The sequence below is a fragment of the Pituophis catenifer genome, unplaced genomic scaffold, assembly GCF_029215685.1.
Source record: "Pituophis catenifer annectens isolate HBS135680 unplaced genomic scaffold, rPitCat1.0.hap2 SCAF_1, whole genome shotgun sequence".
Taxonomy (NCBI): domain Eukaryota; kingdom Metazoa; phylum Chordata; class Lepidosauria; order Squamata; family Colubridae; genus Pituophis; species Pituophis catenifer.
The window spans coordinates 89,389,336-89,409,065 of NW_027256881.1; the positions used below are offsets into that span (position 1 = coordinate 89,389,336).

Here is a 19,730-nt window from a genome sequence, read left to right on the forward strand (position 1 = left end):
AAAATGTATCACACCGAATCTCTAAAGCTGTTATTTTCTTTGAAGGTTACATCCCAATCTTGTTCGTTGTGACTTTTAAATTTCCATGAGGAAAAAGGCAATAATAGAAAATATCCAAGAAAGGATATTTACAGACTTTATATTTACAGGTCTTGTTTTATATTTACAGGTACGAAGATGGATCAAGAGCCCAATGGTTAGCATGGAAAAACATCAGACAAGCAGTCTTAAATATCCGGGCGCCACTGTGATGCACATACCTCAGGGGGAGCCTGACATTGAAGTCCCATTTTGTCAGATGTGCTTCAATGATCACACGTTTCCAAAAGGGATCATCTCACAGGATTCTGAATCCTGTTCCTGGGAAGGACCCCGAAGCTGCAATGTAAGCAGGCCTCTTTCTTGCATATTGGTGGCTGTACTTAGATTTCTCACCCTAAGAAATGCTCGCTTATTTGTCTGTTTTAATTATTTGGTTTATACTTTATACCTGTTCTGCCCCAGCTCCGGATTTCCGAGGATATTGACACACACCAACGGTCCTTATCAAATTTATTAAGTAACAAGAATAAACAGGACCGGCAAAGGTTGGCAACCAGCCCAGAAAACAAGATATGATAAACCAAAATACTCTGATAATAATACAAGTTGTTTCCAGCAAGAACGCACTAGCTGCGTGCGACCTAAATAGGCTAAGGGAGTGGCCAATTATCCTCAAGCTCTTCTCTCGAGTAGACCTCCTCCTCCTGAGTAGCCACTCCTGCCTTTTGGCAGCCCTGCATGCCTGAGCATTGAGGAGAGGCTCCTCCACTTCGCTCTCTCCACTGGAAGGAGCCCCTGGACGTTCTGAAGGCCCTGGCTGAGTCTCTGCCTCTGGCATCACATCCTCTTCAGCCTCCTCGCTGTCCGATGCGAGTGCTGGCTGTGCAGGCTGCTGGCGCGACACCACACCAGCCTCCTCTTTATCGGGCTCAGCCACGATCCGTGCAGGCCACTGGCGGGCCACAATAATACCCTACCTTTCTATTCAGCCAGACACCTGTGGTAGCTTAGTACAGTACAACTAAGGGCTCCCAAATACACGCTAAAAACCAGTGCTAAAATAATTAGCAATTAAAGGCTGCCAAAAGAGACATGCCATTGCTTCTCTTTGAAAGGCAGTATGAATGAGGAAAAGGCCTAATGTACCTGGTGCATTTCATAATTTAGGAACAAGGCAGGAAAGGGCCCTTGCTCAAAAATCCCCCAAAGAGTCTCTGAAACATATATTTCTTCAGAAAGGCTTGACTTCTACATTTTATAGTGAGAACGTGATCATAAAGGAACATAGTAAATTTACGGGAATGGAAATGGAGCTGCAGCTCACTGATGCAAGAGTGAGGCAGATCTTTCAAAAGCAGTTGAGCCTCTCACGAAATCCACAGTCCAGTCTTTATTGTCTATGTTGACTCTGCATTGAAAGACAATGCCAGGTGGAAGAACATGTTCTTTCGACTTCCCCATATCTTACCATCTCTTGACCCGATCACTGTAGCACCTTTCTGTTTGTATTGTGTGAAAGGGCTCCTTGCAGGTCATGTGAAAGATTCTGCCGGAGATTCTAGAGAAATGTTAAGAGGCAGGGGAGACAACAGTATTGTTTAATAAAAATGAAACAGTAAACACTGTGATCCGGTTTAAAGCATTGCCTGGGGTCTTAATGGGAACATGGAAATTTAAAGCAAATGAATTCCTTCCCCCCTTCTCCATATATATATTCATAATTTGCACTAATGTGGGTAGTTGTTTTGGCTAAATGTGTTTGTATTTAAGACAGCAGTTGTAGTCAATAAACCAGTGTAACTAACTGAACTTTATATTAAAACTAGGCCAACTGTAAGTTATTCATCCAAGCATGATTAACTAAACTATTATTTGGTGCAATGTATTGTCAGAAGAATAATTTACATCCAGATTTTGTGGCATATGAGATTCATTCTCCAAGCAATTTTAATCATATGTCATAGGGCCTAGTAGCATTATGCCATTCCAAGAAGTTGTAGACAATTTGCTTTCCAGCTTTGATGACTTCAAAGTTGATTGGGGAAATTCAACGGGGTATCAAGATTTATATTTTTGAAGATTTAATGTAACTCATGAAGCCCCAAGCTTCCAAAGATCAGTCCCAAGGGATTAATGGTGAGAGAGGGAAACAATTTTAATCATGTTTACAACTCCCCAAAGGAATATGGTTGGCCACTGTGAGAAACAAATTATTGAAATAAGTAGCCTTTGGTCTGATCCAGCAGCATGATTCTGATATTCAGCTTCAGGATGAAAATGGACCTGTTCAGTTTGTTCTTGAGTTCATGCTGGTCTGTGCATTCATAAAATAGGGAGTATAGGCATTATAACATTATTAATGATGAAACTGGTATAGTGAATTTGCCAGTAAACAAATGATTACATATTCCTGGGGCCTCAAGGAAGAACTTTGCAACAGAAGTCCAGGTCTCCCTGAGCAAAATAAAAGAAAATCTCCAAAGCTTAGCTGACTGGCCTAGGACAATTTGAATGGTATGGAATAATACACATTTCCATTGAAAATTAAGAAGGAGCTTGTGTGCCTTAAATCCAGAACTTGAAATTATCTGATTGTACCACTGGCTGTGTCACAAAAAACTGAGGGTAATGTGTAAGCCTAATGTTGGCCTAGCTAGAATCCATTGGAAGTCCTGGGATAAATTTTTGATCTTTCAGAGATGCCCAAGATAAGTCATTCAAACAGGGTAGGATGATAGTCATGGCTGTCAAATAGCCCTTGAAAACTCCAACCTATTCAGAATGAATAGAGTCAACAGAAAGTGTGAGAATGTTTCACTGTATGTAAAGAAAAAATATCTTTGCACAGAATTTCAGGAACTGGAAGCATGGTGGTATTTTTTAATGTGTTTGAGTAAAAATAAAAGGAGAGAGAAACTAACATGATGCCATTGTGGGAGTTTATTATACACTGTAGAAGAAATTTCTTCTGCATCAGAAGATAAGTCTTTCACGAAACAGTGATAATGGGAATCCAAATTAATTTGACATCTTTGGGAATATAATTCTGCCCAAGAGTCAGATATCTGACAAATGTTTGCCCTTTCTTGCTGATAACTTTGTCTATCAGAAAGTAAAAGAAAGAAAAGAGATTCTACTACCCTGGACTAAATCCTTACCAAATTGAAGGATTTTTTTCAAGAAAGGAAGGTGAATGGGTACCTTGGGGGGGAAAGCAATCATTATCACTGAATTCATGATATCCAGAGGGAGGAATTGAAAAGAATCAGGCCAATATATTGGATTCCAGAAGAGTAAATCTTGATGAAATCCAAGGGAAGGTAGGTAAGATCTAATAATTCTAAAGGAGAAAAGTGTCTGGGAGTGATGGAAAATTCTGTAAAATAAGATATGGAAAGCACAATCACAATTTCTGAAAGAATGGAAAATTTGAGAAATTTCAAGAAGTCATCATGGCTAGAAGTAGAGCTTTCTAAAATACTCAGCAGAAATAGCGACATATACAGGAAATGGAAAGGAGGAACACATAAGCAAAGAAGAAATAAGATAGTCTCCAGAAACATAGGAACTGCAGCAGGGAAGTTAAAGCTCAAAATGAGTTGAGACTAGCAAGAGATACAAAACACCAAAAAAGAGTTATATGGGTACGTTAGAAACAAAAAGAGAACTAGAGAACATATAGGTCGGTTAAATGAAGGAAGTGGTGAATTGACAATGGGGAATGGTGAAAAGGCAGAACTTGCATTTTACATCAGTCTTCTCTTAGAAGGGTGATGGAAATCTAGCTGATCATTATCACTGTATACACTCCTGGAAGAAAGAGGAAGCTGCAACTTAGGACTGAAAAAGAAAGCCTATAAAACAGGGATGTCAAACTCGCGGCAGTCACGGCAGCATCACGTGATGTATCAGGACTTTCACCCCCCCCTTTGCTAAACCAGGCGTGGGCATGGCCTGTGTGTGACACATCTGTCCCATGGGCCGCGAGTTTGACAGCCCTGCTATAAAAGTATTCGAGAGCCAGTTTGGTGTACAATAAGGGTTAGAGACACCATAGCTAGTAAGCTATGAGTTCTAGTCGTTTTGCCTTAGGCAGAAAGTCAGCTGGATGACATCAACTCTCTTGCTCTCTCTCAGCCTGAGGAAGAAGACAAGGACAAACTACTTCTGAAAATGTTTCCAAGAAAATTACAGGGTCATGTCCAGGTAGTCTGCAGTAGCCAGGATTGACTCAAAGGCATACATATACAAATAAGCTTAGCTAATTTCAATAAATTTAAGTATCCAAGGCCAGAGTACATCCAAAGAATGATCATTAATGGTTCAGCGATAGGGCTCTGTCCCTTCTTGTCCAATTTTTGTACTTGAGCCAACAGCATAAAATAGCTGCTGAAAAAGCAAATGCTATTTCTGGCTGTATTAACAGGAACGTAGAATCCAGTTCACAAATTATAATAATACTACATTTATTTGTCCTGGTCAGATCTCACAATACTGATTCCAGTTCTGGGCCCCCCAGTTTTAAAAATGGAATGACAAATTGGAGCAAGTTCATAGGACGGCTGTCGAGATGGTGAGAAATCTGGAAATCAAACCTTCTGAGGAACAATCAAAGGATCTGGTTATTCAACAGAAGACAGAACATAAAAGCAAGTTTCGAACATTTGAAAAGTTGTCGCATGAGAGAGAGGCTGTAGTCCCAAAGGGCAAAACCAAAAACAATATATTCAAACTACTAGGAAGTGATTTTTGCTAGACATTAGCAAATCTTGACACTAGACATCTTGACTGTATGAAGTGTCAGTCACTGGAGCAGGCTGCCTCTTGACGTACAGTAATGAGACTTTGTTTCCTTATATAGGGGCATGATAGCTCAGTGGCTAAAAACATTGAGCTTTTCAGCCAGGGTTTGAGACCCAAGTGTTGTGTGACAGGGAGATCTCTCATTACTTTCCTCAGCTCCTGCCCGTCAAGCAGTTCGACTGCATGCAAATGAGAGTTGATAAACAGGTACCACTTTGGTGGGAAGGTAACAGCATTACGTGTGCTTCGATGTATAGTCATACTGGCCACATGATCATGGAAGTGTCTTTGGACAACGTTGGCTCCCTTGGCTAAGAAACAAGATTAGCGTCATCCCTTAGAGTCGGACATGACTGGACAGAGAAAACTTTTACCTTTTACCTCATCAGAGGTTGATGAGATTTGTCAGAGGTTTCTCAGTGATCTTCTAGAATCTAGAGCAGGGGTGTCAAACTGGTGGCCTGTGGGCTGGATGCATCACACACAGGCCACACCCACACCAGCTCCGCAAAGGGAAAAAACATCATGAAACGTCACATGTTGGCAATGTGACACGGCAAGTTTGATGCCCATGATCTAGAGGATCCTGTGTTAAGCAGTAGGTTGCACTAAATGGACAATAAATCCCCTTCCAACTGTATGACTCCATGAATTAAAGCTGCATCCCTACACAGACCTCTCTGGTAATATGTCCTCTTCTGCTCGACAAAACTTATTTCTCAGTAGATATGCACTATTGTGTTCTATTGTTGCAGCAATCTTATTATAAGAATAGAATCCAATGGGTAAATGAACATTTACTTGTCATGATTAATATCCAAATGCACTTTTTTTCTATGTGTGCATTCTGGAGTCTAAATTCAGGTTTCTCAGACAGCGGAAATTCATACTGTGAAGAAGTCATCAAATAAAATGCTAAATGGACAAATCTCAAAACAGCTGAGCTGTTTGGGCTTGGGTGGGAAATCTGACAACAAATTAAAGTCATGGAAGGAGAAGAAAGTGCAGGGAGATAATAAAAATGTGGAATCATATCATCTAATTATTCTTCAAAAGCTGAGCTCTAACAGTAACGTTTCTTACTAATATGGAATTTTACAAAATTAGAGAAATAAAAAAGTCACTTGTGTAACATTATGCAGGCATTCTTGTGCAAGTTATACAAAGGCACTGCAATAACTGGTTTTTATTATGCTTGTGCGCTCATGGAAAAGTTTTAGCAGAATGTGATTTGCTCCTCAAATTTCTTTCCCTGTACTGTAGATGGCAAAGGGGGATTGATTTAGCAGGACTCATTGGAGGTCCTCTGAAGTAGTTTGATTTTCAATAATTCTGGAAGGTGAGCCAAGTTGGTGCACAGTAATGGTTAAGGTGCTACCCTAGAACCCAGAGAGTGTGAGACCTGGACCTGCCTTAGGGATGAAAGATGGTTAGGCAACTTTGGGCCAGTCACTCTCCCTCAGCCCAATCCATTTTGCATGGTTGTTGTTGTGAGGACAATAGGAGGTAGGAGTATTAGGTATGCCTTGAGTTATATATATAAGAAGGCAGCATGAAAATATAATAATAATAAGGGTAGTGGGCATGGCAGTACCTGAAGACAACAGAATAGAAAAGAAGGAACTGGAGAAGATAAGAAAACACAAAGACTTGCAAATAGAAATAGAACGATTGTGGCAAAAGAAAGGAAAGATAATACCAATAATAACAGATGCAATCCCAAAACAATTGGAGCATGATTTGAACATCATCAGCATTGACAAATTCATCATCAGTCAATTGCAGAAAGCAACTTTACTTGGAACAGCTTACATCCTGCGACAATTCCTATAACACCATCAAACGTCAACATCTGCCTATCCCAGGTCTTTGGAAAGGACTTGATAGGTGGATAAAAATGCCACATCCAGTCTCAACATCTGGCTATCTGTGTGATGGACCATAACAATAATAATAGCAACATGATTTCCAAAGAGAGGATATTCCATAACATTGGCATTGTCTCTGAAAAGCAGTACTTATGAGTCAACTTTGGGGAAGTGAGCGATCACGGGCAACTTCTCCCAGGATACACAGGCCAGGCAGGTTGATTGGAGAAGGTAATCCTTGGGAGTACCTGAATGTAAGCCACAAAGGTTTGTGACCTCCCGCAGATAGCCATGGGCCCATGCACTTTTCAGGGGTCTCTGAGCATTAACCAAGGTGTACTAGGAATGCTCTCTTTTTTTGTCAAATATCTGAATCTTCACTGCTACATCTGAATCTTAGTAAGGTTGGTACACTAAATTTATATCATTTGCTCTTAGGACTTCTAACTGTGTCCTAAAACAGGATGTACATTTGAAATGAAGACATAAGAGAAAATGTCAGGACAGTGTTGCAGAGGTCCTACCTATGCTATCAATTCCTGAGCCATCTTAGTCTTCTAGACATCTGCTATATCATCTTGATTTTTGTTAGTTTAGCCTTAAAATTCTGGCATAGGAGCATGGGATTGATTTGGAGGAATAGATGGACAGACAGATAGACAGACAGACATGTTGCACAGAATTTTGGAAGACAAAACAAGTAGTTGTGAGTCGGGAAGTGACTTGTGAGTAGGGAAATACTGATTCATATCCTATCAAGAGTTTTTGACGAAGCTATGAAATATTACATGATTTTGTTTATCCATTTGACTTCTGACTTTACGTAAACTTCATCAATGAAGGTTATACTTAATTCTGCACTTTGTTTTGGCGTATTTCAAAACAAAGGAAATTATGCATTATTATATAATAGAGCCTACTGTGAGTAAGCTAGCTTTGAAAGAGCTAACAAAACAAGTTTGAAGACCAGTTTTCATTTAACTTAATATGGGTTATGTTTTCCTTCTCTAACAACAGGTTATACAACTCTTAGATTAGCATGGGAATGCCTAAGCCCTTCAGGAAGATTTTCTCAGCCAAAATTAACTGTCTTTGCTTGCTTGCTTGTTTGTTTACCTTGGAAGTGTGATTAGCAAAATTAAAGCAGTGTGATATGCTTATATCAAAAAGAGAGGGGGGAAAAAAGACAAACTCCTGATTTTACTGTTTCAGAAAAAAATTAAAAAATCAATAACCAGCTCCAAATATTTTCTCCATAGATTCAAAAGTTATTTTATTAATTGCTGCAGAAACATGTTTTTAATAGCTGATTCATGTACACAGTTACAAGAAAGTAGGCTCCAAGTCATCTAAACTAATCCTTTACTTAGAGTCATCTTGGGTGGGGGGTTGGACTAGATCAGGGGTCCCCAACCTTTCAGACCTCAGGGACCACTAAATTCATAATTTTAAATCTCGCGGACCACTAATATGATCTGCCTAATGACAGGCTGGGTGGGCGTGGCTAGGTGGGCATGTGACTGGGTGGGCATAGCCAACTCGATGTCACTCACGTCAAAGGGCGCCTCACAAGAAAGAGTTGGCAAAACAGCTGGAAATTCAAATTGGATCTGACTGAGAAGGAGGCTCAGCAGAAGCACCTCACTGAGGACTAGGAGCATAGGCTTTCCAAGCAGAGGGAAGTCCTGCGGGAGTGCAAGGACATGTACTGGTACCTGGAGGCTCAGCGGGCTGAGATGGTCAGCCAATTCCACGTCATGATGCAGTCCCACTGGAACAAGACCCTCCGGCTTTTTGCCACCAGCGGCACTTCCCTCCAGCAGTTGGTGACCGCTGGACTAGATGACCTATAAAGTCCCTTGCAATTTTGTTAATCTTTTTTTTTTTAAAGCCAATAAACATTCAGAAAGGTCAAAAAATATCTGGGGTAGAGCATATGCATGATATGTAGAGGGCTGCACATTTAATCTGTGTCATCTTCATTTTTTATCAGAAGTTTCAGAAAAAGTGCTTGACATATAGCCCCTAAAAGCACTTCTGACTATCATAAAATATCATACGGCCACCACCCCTGCAGTCATATGACCACATTAACAAGTGGTTGTAACATCCTGTAATTGCAAATCGCAATTAGTGACTTTTTTTTTAACATTTTCTGTGAAGAAAGCAGCCATTGGATATGCTGGATTCATTTAATGACCACAAGGTTTGCTTCGCGACTGTGATGTCTCGCTTTCCAACTGTTGTAAAAACAATGGCAAAATCGAGTCAGGTCACATAATGACCAGCTTTTTTTTTTTAATTTGATTTATATGCCGCCCTTCTCCGGAGACTCAGGGAGGCTTACAATGCGTTAAGCAATAGCCTTCATACTTTTGTATATTTTGTATAAAGTCAGCTTATTGCCCCCACAAACTGGGTCCTCAATTTACCTACCTTAGAAAGGATGGAAGGCTGAGTCAACCTTGAGCCTGGCAAAATTCGATCTTACTTTTAATTGCAGACAGCTGGTGTTAAATTACAGAGCTCTGTCTGTTGAGCTATCCAGGCTCTTTTTATCAATTACCCTGATTTAGGGCCAAAATTCCAGCTCCAATTGTGATTGTAAATCAAGGACAACTATATAACTCCTGTGTGAATATTCTGAGGCAAGTGAGACACCTGCATAGTTTCAAATTGGATCCTACCAATCTTCCCTTCCCATTTAGCTATGGCACTTGTGCTTCCACAACCAAGTTCTGTTTTGGCCGCCAAAGAGATCTAAGCCAGGGAACAATTTTTTTTCCCCCTTTCTTAGCTCAAGTATGAATACAGGTAGTCACTGATTTATAACAGTTTATTTAGTGACAATTCGATTTTACAACGGCACTGCAAAAAGTGACCTATGACCATTTTTCACACTTATGACCATTGTAGCATCCCCATGGTCACATGATTTACATTCAGATCAGGTGTGAAATCCAGCAGGTTCTGACAGGTTCTGGAGAACCGATAGTGGAAATTTTGAGTAGTTCAAAGAACCAGCAAATACCACCTCTGGCTGGCCCCAGAGTGGGATGGGAATGCAGATTTTGCAATATCCTTCCCCCAGGAGTGGGGAGATAATGGGGATTTTGCAGTATCCTTCCCCTGCCATGCCCACCAAGCCACGCCCACAGAACCGGTAGTAAAAAAATTTGGATTTCACCACTGATTCAGATGCTTGACAACTGACTCATATTTATGATGGTTGCAGTGCCCCGGGATCATGTGATCCCCTTTGGCAACCTTCTGGCAAGTAAAGCCAACGGGGAAGCCAGATTCACTTAACAACCGTGTTACTAATTTAACAACTGCAGTGATTCACTTAACAAATGTGGTCAGAAAAATCATAAAGTGGGGCAAAACTCACTTAACAAATTTTTCACTTCACAACATAAATTTTGGGTTCAATTGTGGTCCTAAGTTGAGGACTATCTGTAGTGATCTCCTGACAGGCATTGCTCAAGGTTTTTGTTCCTGTCAGTAATCTCTACTGCTTGGGTTTTCTCTTCTCCGAGAAAACACATAACTCTGAGGCAAGCATATTCCTCAAAGAACAATTTATTGGATACATCATATTGGCACAACTGGTGAAAAGTGACTCTGAAAGTTCCTTTGGTTTTTACCTAATTAAAATGTAAAAGTTCCCCCTTCTCCCAAGTCACTGGTCACGTTGTTCAGTCAAGGTGCTGGCCGGTTGCTTAGTTACTTCACTCCTCCTCTGTCCAGCCACTTGTTGGAATGTCCTTGGTTCCCACAGGAAAACTTATTTTTTTGGCTACAAATCCTCATCTAGCTATTTCCCTCCTCCCTGTCCTTTCCCCTGTTGTGTGGCAACCCTCTAAGATGGCCTCAGCCAGGTCCGCTTCAGAGTTGACATCTAGTAAGCATGAAGCCTTGGACCAGGGGTGGGATTCTACTTACCTTTACTACCGCTTCACAATGGGAGCACGTGCACACACAGATCATCAATTATGACATCCGGGTGGGACGGTGGGGCCTATGGCCGCTTTGACTTACCGGTTCTAAAGTACCGGACAGAACCGGGAGCAACCCACCACTGTCTTGGACCTCCCTGTTGCCTTGTCCTACCTAGTATCTGCCTTTCTTACCCTGCTTCCCCACAGTTGCCTCTGACAGCCAGAGCTCTTTTTTCAGGTGGTGGCAACAATTTTTTTTTTTATTATTATTATTATTTATTTATTTTTCAAGCATATATAAGATAACAGGTAAAAGTATAAACATAATTTGAATACATGAAAAGAGTAAGAGTAAAAAGGAATATTAGGACAGGGACGGTGGGCACACTGGTGCACTTAAGCACACCCCTTACAGACCTCTTAGGAATGGGGTGAGGTCAGCAGTAGACAGTTTAAGGTTAAAGTTTTGGGGGTTTGGGGAAGAAACCACAGAGTTAGGTAGTGCATTCCAGGCATTGACCACTCTGTTACTGAAGTCGTATTTTGGTAGTTCCATTGTAAAAATCCATTAGAAAAGAAACTACTTGAGATGGCAATAGGGTTTTCTTTTTTAAAAAAAGCAGTGTCTCCCTTCCCCCTTGCTGTCAATGTGTGGAAAACCTCAAAAAGATCTCATTCCAACACTATAATGATGTGTGGGAGTAGCCTTGGGAGACAGGAGGAAGAGCCACAGACTAGCAAGACTGATGGTAGCCTTGAGAGGTCACCTAGGCAAGAAGGGCAACGGGGAACACCAGTACTCTACCTTTATTAACAGAATCTTGAAAGTCTGAAGGTACCCCTCTCACCCCTCACTTTCACTCCAGGTAGTCCTCAATTTACAGCCACCGTTGAGCCCAAAATTTCTGTTGCTAAGTGTGACAGTTGTTAAGTGAAATTTGTCCCGTTTTATGATCTTTCTTGCCACAGTTGTGAAGTGAATCGCTGCAATTGTTAAGTTAGGAACACGGTTGTTAAGGGAATCTGACTTTCCCCATTGACTTGGCTTGACAGAAGATTGCAAAAGGGGAATCAGTGAGCCGAGGTGGCGCAGTGGTTAGAGTGCAGTACTGCAGCTACTTCAGCTGACTGCTAGTTCAGCAGATCAGCGGATCAAATCTCACCGGCTCAAGGTTGACTCAGCCTTCCATCCTTCCGAGGTGGGTAAAATGAGGACCCAGATTATTAGGGGGCAATATGCTATTTAGTATACTGTCTTTGGTGTAAGCCACCCAGAGTCCTCGGAGAGTGGGCAGCATAGAAAAATGACTAATAAATAAATAAATAAATCCATGCTGCATCCGTCATAAATACATGTCAGTTGCCAAGCATCTGAATTTTGATCATGTGACCATGGGGATGCTGTAATGGCCATAAGTATGAAAAAATGGTTTTAAGTCAGAGGTGAAATCCAGCAGGTTCTGACAGGTTCTGGAGAACCAGTAGCGGAAATTTTGAGCAGTTTGGAGAACCGGCAAATACCACCTCTGGCTGGCCCCAGAGTGGGGTGGGAATGGAGATTTTGCAATATCCTTCCCCCAGGAATGGGGAGGTAATAGGGATTTTGCAGTATTCTTCCCCTGGAATGGGGTGGGAATGGAGATTTTGCAGTATCCTTCCCCCAGGAGTGGGGAGTGAATGGAGATTTTGCAGTATCCTTCCCCTGGAGTGGGATTTTGCAGTATCCTTCCTCTGCCATGCCCACCAAGCCACACCATGCCCACCAAGCCACGCCCACAGAACCAGTAGTAAAAAAAATTGGATTTCCCCATTGTCTTAAGTCACTTTTGTTATTATTCTTCACGACCTAGAAAAGAACAATTACCATCATGCAGATTACCTATGTATCTGAAATAGATCTTTGTAAATTGAAGACTACCTGTACTGAAAACTAAGAAAACTAATTCCTTCTGAGACTCTTTCCACACCCCCGCTCTTTTAGACTCAAATTTTATTGGACCATTGTCTAGATTGCAGCTCTTCCTCCTGTCTCCCAAATTCATTCCCACTTGCCATCCCACTATGGTTAATATGGGTCTAAGACATCATTCTTCTGTGCACTACTTTGAGTTTTCAATTCTGGGGGCTATGGAAAAGTTGAGGAAACAGTTTTTTTAAAAAAGCTGCAGTTTTTTTAAAAAATGACATAACATCATATTAGTTGACAGAAGTCGCTTTTGTAGGCTGTTGTTAGGTTAGGATGTTTTAAAACTATTATTTCAAAGGTTTCCTCACCCTCTCCCTTCCAAAACATGATGGCAAATTATGCCGTCACCATTTGATGCTCTACATTTTGGAGTTTCTGATCTGAGGATACTCCAGGGGGATGAACAAATGGGATTCGAAATTGACACAGGTTCCGTTCTCTTTGGATCATTCCTTTTTGTCCTAAAAAAAGTAGCTGGATATACAGGGAAAAAATAAGTAAATAAATGAATCAATGAAATTTGACACCTGAGTTTTTCTTGAGAAAAGCGTGAGGATAATTTTGGTTAGGCCTGGCAAATTTGTGAAACTGATATTGTGATTTAAGATGCCCTCCAAGCACTTAAAAGTCTGGCAGCTCTTTTAAGTTTACAAATTCGTGATTTTCTTTCTTCCTTTTCCCATCCGCCCTAGAAAATGGGTTACATTTTAGCTCATTTGCTCAGCTGCAGAGTTTAGCTATTTCATCTGAAAAGTTAACATGCTATTGGAGAAGCAATTAGAATTTGCCATTTTCAGTGTTCTTCACTGTTAAGTCCAATAGCAGTTGGCGTCCAAAGTGTTATGTTTATCTGACTTGGCAAAAGCCTCTAAGTCATCGTTTAACTTGGCAGGCCAACACTCTGAAATGGAAAATACAGTTTTGCAGTCAGAGTTTCAAGTTATTTCCTAAATGGTCCCTTTTCAACAACAAGGCTGACAGTTGATGTAAACATTGTGCTAATGTGATTTCAGCAGAATCAAGAGTGATCAAATCTTTGCCTCTGGGGAGGTATAATGGGAGAGAAATATATGTATATAGTGTTTTGTTTGGACATAGAATATAATCTAGTATTGCTTCCTCTACGGCAGCCTTCCCTAGTGGATGATTTCTGCCCTCAAGTAAGTCTTAAGAGCAGAATTCACTGTTCTGTCCTCTCAGCTGGCATTCATCTCAGTCTCTGATCCAGTCACATTGCAAAATGGGCTGAAAACAGCCTGAAAGATAGAATAATTGCTAGAAAGATCAACAGCTTTTTACTTACTTGCTTACAAAAACCTTCATACATGTGTGTTTGCATCCCATATCTGCACTAATCACAGATAAGTTCACTAATGGCACTGAATGAGTGGTATTTACAACCAGTCATTAAGTTGTGACTGTCAGAGCACCCCTGCGGCTATGGGATCTTGATTCAAGTACTTAATGATGGTCGCAGTGCCCCATGGTTATGTGATCCCCATTCATAACCTTCCCTGGTGGCTTCCCACAATCAAAGTCAACGAAGAAGCCAACAGGCAAGGTTGCGGGTCAATCCTTCTGAGGAACCCTGCTGTAGGATCTCATACTCAGTAGTGCACACTAGCCTGCCCATACTCCATAATGCATATATGCACACATGCCCATCCTTGTGCCAACTCACAGTACCGTTGCAGCTGCATTTGCACTGGGCCACAGCCTCCATCCCACCTGCATGCATTCATGCTTGCATTCATCCATAGCACCCACCCTCTATCCAGACTAAATAGCACTCACCTGCCCACCAGCTTGCTGGTGAGCTGCCTAAGGAAAGGCTTGTCATGACTGGGGCTTGCAATTTTCTGACGTCTTCCCCATTGACTTCGCTTGTTGGAAGCTGGCAGGAAGTTGCAAGCCCCAGCCCTGTGAGGTCCTCACTTAATGACCCATGATCCTCAATTAACAGCAGCAACAGGGACTCCCAGGATTGTTGTCATTAATCAATGTGATCGTGTGTTATTGCACTTTGCAATCACAATGCTAAGCAATGGAAATTACAGTCACAATTACTATGGTTAAATGTGAGTCCTACCTGTAGTTAAGAAATGTTTTTTCCCCTTTATTTTAAACATTACTATTGTTCTTTTTCAAATAGCCCAGATCAAATTAAAATATGTTTAAAATGAATCCTTAAAATATTCAGATTAAATCCACAACTGAAACCATCTCAAGTCTAAAGCCCATGCTTGCTAGAAGCTCACCAAAGACCTTCCAGAAGAAAATCATAATCATAATCATAAGTTTATTTGTCAAGCGTATATAAGATAACAGGTAAAAGTATAAACATAATTTGAATACATGAAAAGAGTAAGTAAAAAGGAATATTAGGACAGAGATGGTAGGCACGCTGGTGCACTTATGCACGCCCCTTACAGACCTCTTAGGAAAAATGGACTCTACAGAGGCATATAAAGATGGGTTTATCATTTGGGGGGGATTTTGTAAAAACAGAGAAAGCAGGTCTCCTTGCCATTCATAATTTAGATGATAAACAATAGAGTATGAATTAAAACCTTGATACTCGACCCAAATAAGGAGGAGTCCTTGATACCAGGCTGTGAGACGCTGTAGCTCCAGGATTCAACATCAGTTTTTGGTTATTATCAAATCATTATACTATACAAGTCATTGTAGCAAGCAATCCTGGATGTAACACCATTTAAATAACTGTTGAATTTAAATGAAAAGGGGGAAAAAATGTCCCAAATTGAAAAAGGGGGGGGAATGACTTTTTATTTTCTTTGTTTGCATAGTTGGAGCAATTGAGAGCAGAAGAATGAGCTGGAGGAGCAAGGTGTGCATTCTGAGGTTTAATTTTAAATTATAAGTATATGCCTTCATGGCTTTATAATGGACTGACACGTTATTGAGGATAATATTTATCTGTCCGAACTGTAGAGGACAAAAGAGTTATCTCATAGGGAATGGCAAAGGGGGGCAGCCTGCAACTGGAAAGATAAAATTGTGTGAGTCTGATTAACAACATAAAACTGTACAGTACACAGCTGCTCCTCCTCTTCTCTGCAAGTAGTAAATAGCAGAACAAATGACACACTAAGGGGAATTATAAATCTGTTGCATGACTCAAACTGGAGATATGGTCGGTCAGTTGTTTATTATATAAATATACAGTGACTTGAGCCCAACTATTTATAAGCCAGTTTTGAACTGAATACATTGCACAGAAACATCCTGCATCAAATTTTACTGGTATAAATGTGATTGTTACTTCTTTCCAAGTGGAAAAGTAGAGAACACTAATCTGGATAAGCAAATGTAAGCAAAAACAGGTCATTGATTGCTAGCAATGAGGCTGACTTTAGATAGCCAGACCAGACATACCACTATCCCAAAAGATGTCTAGAAATATTGCAGATATAACTTTATATATTTGTATGACAGAAAGGACATTTTCAGCCTTTCTGATAATGAATTTATTACATCAAAATTACCCTATAATGCACACTTACTGTTTCAGATGCATCAAGAAACACATTTCCAATTACAGAAGACTTTTCCAAATGGAATGTATGTCTAACTCTTCTTCCATTTGATTTGTATTGAACTTCAATTTATAAGTCCCCATCTAGTCCATTAGTTTTTTCAGGCATTTGTTCACTGGGATTTTAATAAAAGAGAAAGAGATAAAAATTGGGCACACTTGCTAATATTTTGAAATGAAATGTTCAGATTCTTACTCTTTGCAGTTTTATGTTAAATATACAGCACAGAGAAAGGATCAGGTTCTGCAGAATTCTGTAACAAAACTGTCACTGATCCAGAATGGGACAATTCACCACAGCCAACTGGTGCTAGCATCTCACCATGGACAACTCACCGTAGGACAACTCACTGTGGCCAGCTCATTGCAGGACAACTCGCCGCGACCAATGATATAGAAGCTAAAATTATTCTGAAGAAATGGACAAAAATGAAAATAATGTCAAAGAAATAGTGGCAGATAACATTTATTGAGTGGTTATCCCCCATGGAATTGTCCACGGTGACTTATCCCGCAGCAAGTTGGCCGTGGCAAGATGGCCACAGCTAGTTGTCCTAGGCCCCACTGAGTTATGAAAGCAATATTTTCAAAGATTGGCCATCCAGAACGAAGCAGAGATGGACAAGCAAAATCCTAAATTGTAACTCAGACTTTCCAAATTAATACTTTGAATAGTATCATGAAAAAACACTGAGTGGCCTGTTTGTTTAAATTTCCATGGCTCTACTCTTGACCAGTGTGATTCCCAAGACCATCAAGGCAAATTCCAGGACTACAGAAAGATTGAAATGGAAAACAGTTAAACCCAAGAGTTGGCCAGAGCTGATGTGCAGCGTTTATAGAAAACAAATGAATTCAAAATATTGCCAGTACTTCATTTCAACTGTTGTAAGCAAAACCAAATAAATTAGTGTCAGTTTTTTTTCCTGTGGTAGAAGAAACAATGCTCTAAAAAAGGGAAAGGATAACTATAGATGAAAAGAGAAAGCAAGCTGTGATTGATTTTGAATGAAAGCTGCTGAAAATGTTGAAAGAATATTGTTCAAAACTCCATAGTCCATTGTTAAAATTGCCAGAAGGATGATAAACTTTTTTGTTGCAAATTCAACTCGTGATTAAGCAACTTCATGGAGGTTAAACAGACTTTGTGTCTGGATGAAAAATAGCATCTAGGGGAATATGACATAAGAAATAAGTTGCTAAATTAAAAACAAACATTGGTTTACAATGGATGAATATTGATTCTCTGTATGTAAAAATGATTAAAATATATACAGTAAAAGAAGGTATTGGAAAAGGCAGTAGCTGGAATTAAAATTGGATCAAAACAGTAACAGTTTGAATATAGAGATGATGACACCTCTTTGTTAGTTAATATTTCTTTAAAGTGCAAATTTCATTTTATGAAATTTCATTTTTTAATTTCATATCCTTCATTTCTTTTACATTTCTTCTACAGTAAAACTTCAATGTAACAGATTACTTCTGGGAATGGGTGTCCATTAAATGAAAATTTCCTTATACACAAATTTATGTCATTTGATTTTGTTTCTGTAATAATGTAATTTTTATGTCATTTGTGCAAGCTATGTAAGTTGGTGCAAATGATGTAAAATATAATTAACATTATTACATAAATGACATAATAGCTGTTGAAAGTTTCCCAGGGTAGCTGTATATAATGAGATGGGTGGAATATAAATTAAATAAGTAAATGCATAAATAAATGCATAAACGCATAAATCAATAGAAAATTTAAAATGCTATCAGTTACATTGATTATCCAGACTGGACAATGGATTTTGTGGTTTGGGGGAGGGGGGAAATTTTAAGTAAAATGTTGTCCATTGCATCTGAATGGAGGCCCAGGAGATAAAGATACTGTTGTCCCTTATTCCTTTTCTGCACTTGATATAACATTGCTTGCCCCCAATGAGAACAGCATTCAGGGTATATATTATTAGTCTTATTATTCTTCAATTGTTATTATTCTTCATGACCTGGAAAAGAACAATTACAATCATACAGATTACCTGTGTAGCTGAAATAGATCTTTGTACATATGCAATGAAAAATATTAGTCAAATTTGGGCTGAGAAGTATAGTACCTACTTGCTCTATCTCAAATTAATATTTCTGCTATCTGCTTAAGGCATCTTAAGAAACGTCTGAAGAGTTCCCCACTATCTTTGTAATTGCCCAACCAATACTATACTAGCTCATGTTAATCATGCAAGCTGAAGCATAGAGGTCCAAAGTTCTTGGGCATAATTTGCAGTTACCTTTTTAAGTTGCTTTGATCATCATGTTTATCAGGGGTGGGTTCTACTTACCTTTACTACCAGTTCGCAACAGGGCCACGCGCATGCGCAGAAACTTCCTGATGACATCGGGGTCAATGGGCGGAGCCTCCCACCGGTTTTACTACCGGTTCTATAGAACCGGTCCAAACCGGGGGCAACCCACCACTGATACTTATGCAGATAGAATAGAAAACACCTGATTTTACACATTCTTTTGGCTAAAGTAGAATGGCCATAAACAGAAATTCTGAGAAACAACAAGTGTGAAGCGATTGCATTTTCTGTTCTTTTTCTCGCACGAAAACTTTCTTGGTTATCATAATCAAGAGTCAGCTAAGGGCCAGGCCCAAGGCTTCCAGTGGCATTTCATTGCCTGACAATGGTCGTATTATTCCAACAAGCCATTTGGTCAAAGCAGCTGGCTTTTGCATGACTGGGCTGGTGCCATGATGCTCTGTTTTTTTTTTTTTAATTACATTTTTATTCTGACTTTCCATTGAAAAGATACAGATACTCCTTTTCTTTTTTTTTTTTTTATTGCAAAAGTTTTACAATTACATTTTCACCCCCTTTTTCACCCCCCACCTCCCTCCCCAAACTTCCCATCCTCCCTAACCCTCCCTAACCCTCCCCCCCCCAGACTTCCCTATTACATACTCATAACTAATAACACTAATATATAAGCCTGAACCCGTCCCTCCCCCTATATAATTTTTCCTCTTTATCTCTTTACATTAAAATATTTCTAATACATTATTTTCAAATAAAAGCTATTTGATACTTTCTAGTTTGATATTTGTTCTGAACATATTCTATCCACCTTTTCCATTCCCATTCATAAGTCTCTTGTGAACAGTCTTTTAAATACGCTGAAATCTTCGCCATCTCTGCAAAACTAGCCATCTTCAAAGTCCATTCCTCGATAGTAGGCAAGGCTTCATTCTTCCAATATTTACCTATCAACAATCTTGCTGCTGTTATCATATACAATATTAGTTTTATTTCACCCCGTGTAAAACCCTTAACTATACCCAATAAAAACAGTTGTGGAGAAAATTGAATTTTTTTCTTCAAAACATTCTGCATAACCCACCAAATTTTTATCCAAAAAGCCTTAACTTTCCTACAGGTCCACCAAACATGATAATACGTAGCATCCAAACATTCGCATCTCCAACATTTTGGCTGAACATTAGGGTACATACATGACAACTTTTTGGGATCTAAATGCCATCTATAAAACATTTT

The 19,730-nt window shown here is 39.8% G+C and overlaps 1 protein-coding gene across 1 annotated transcript in view; it reads left to right on the plus strand.

Moving 5' to 3' along the window:
* SGK1 (serum/glucocorticoid regulated kinase 1) overlaps positions 1–19,730 on the plus strand; it is a 102,319-nt gene that overhangs the window by 43,815 nt on the left and 38,774 nt on the right. Inside the window, exon 2 of the mRNA XM_070932702.1 lies at positions 170–385. Within this exon, the coding sequence (XP_070788803.1) occupies positions 170–385 (216 nt within the window). The remainder of the gene's footprint in view (positions 1–169; positions 386–19,730) is intronic.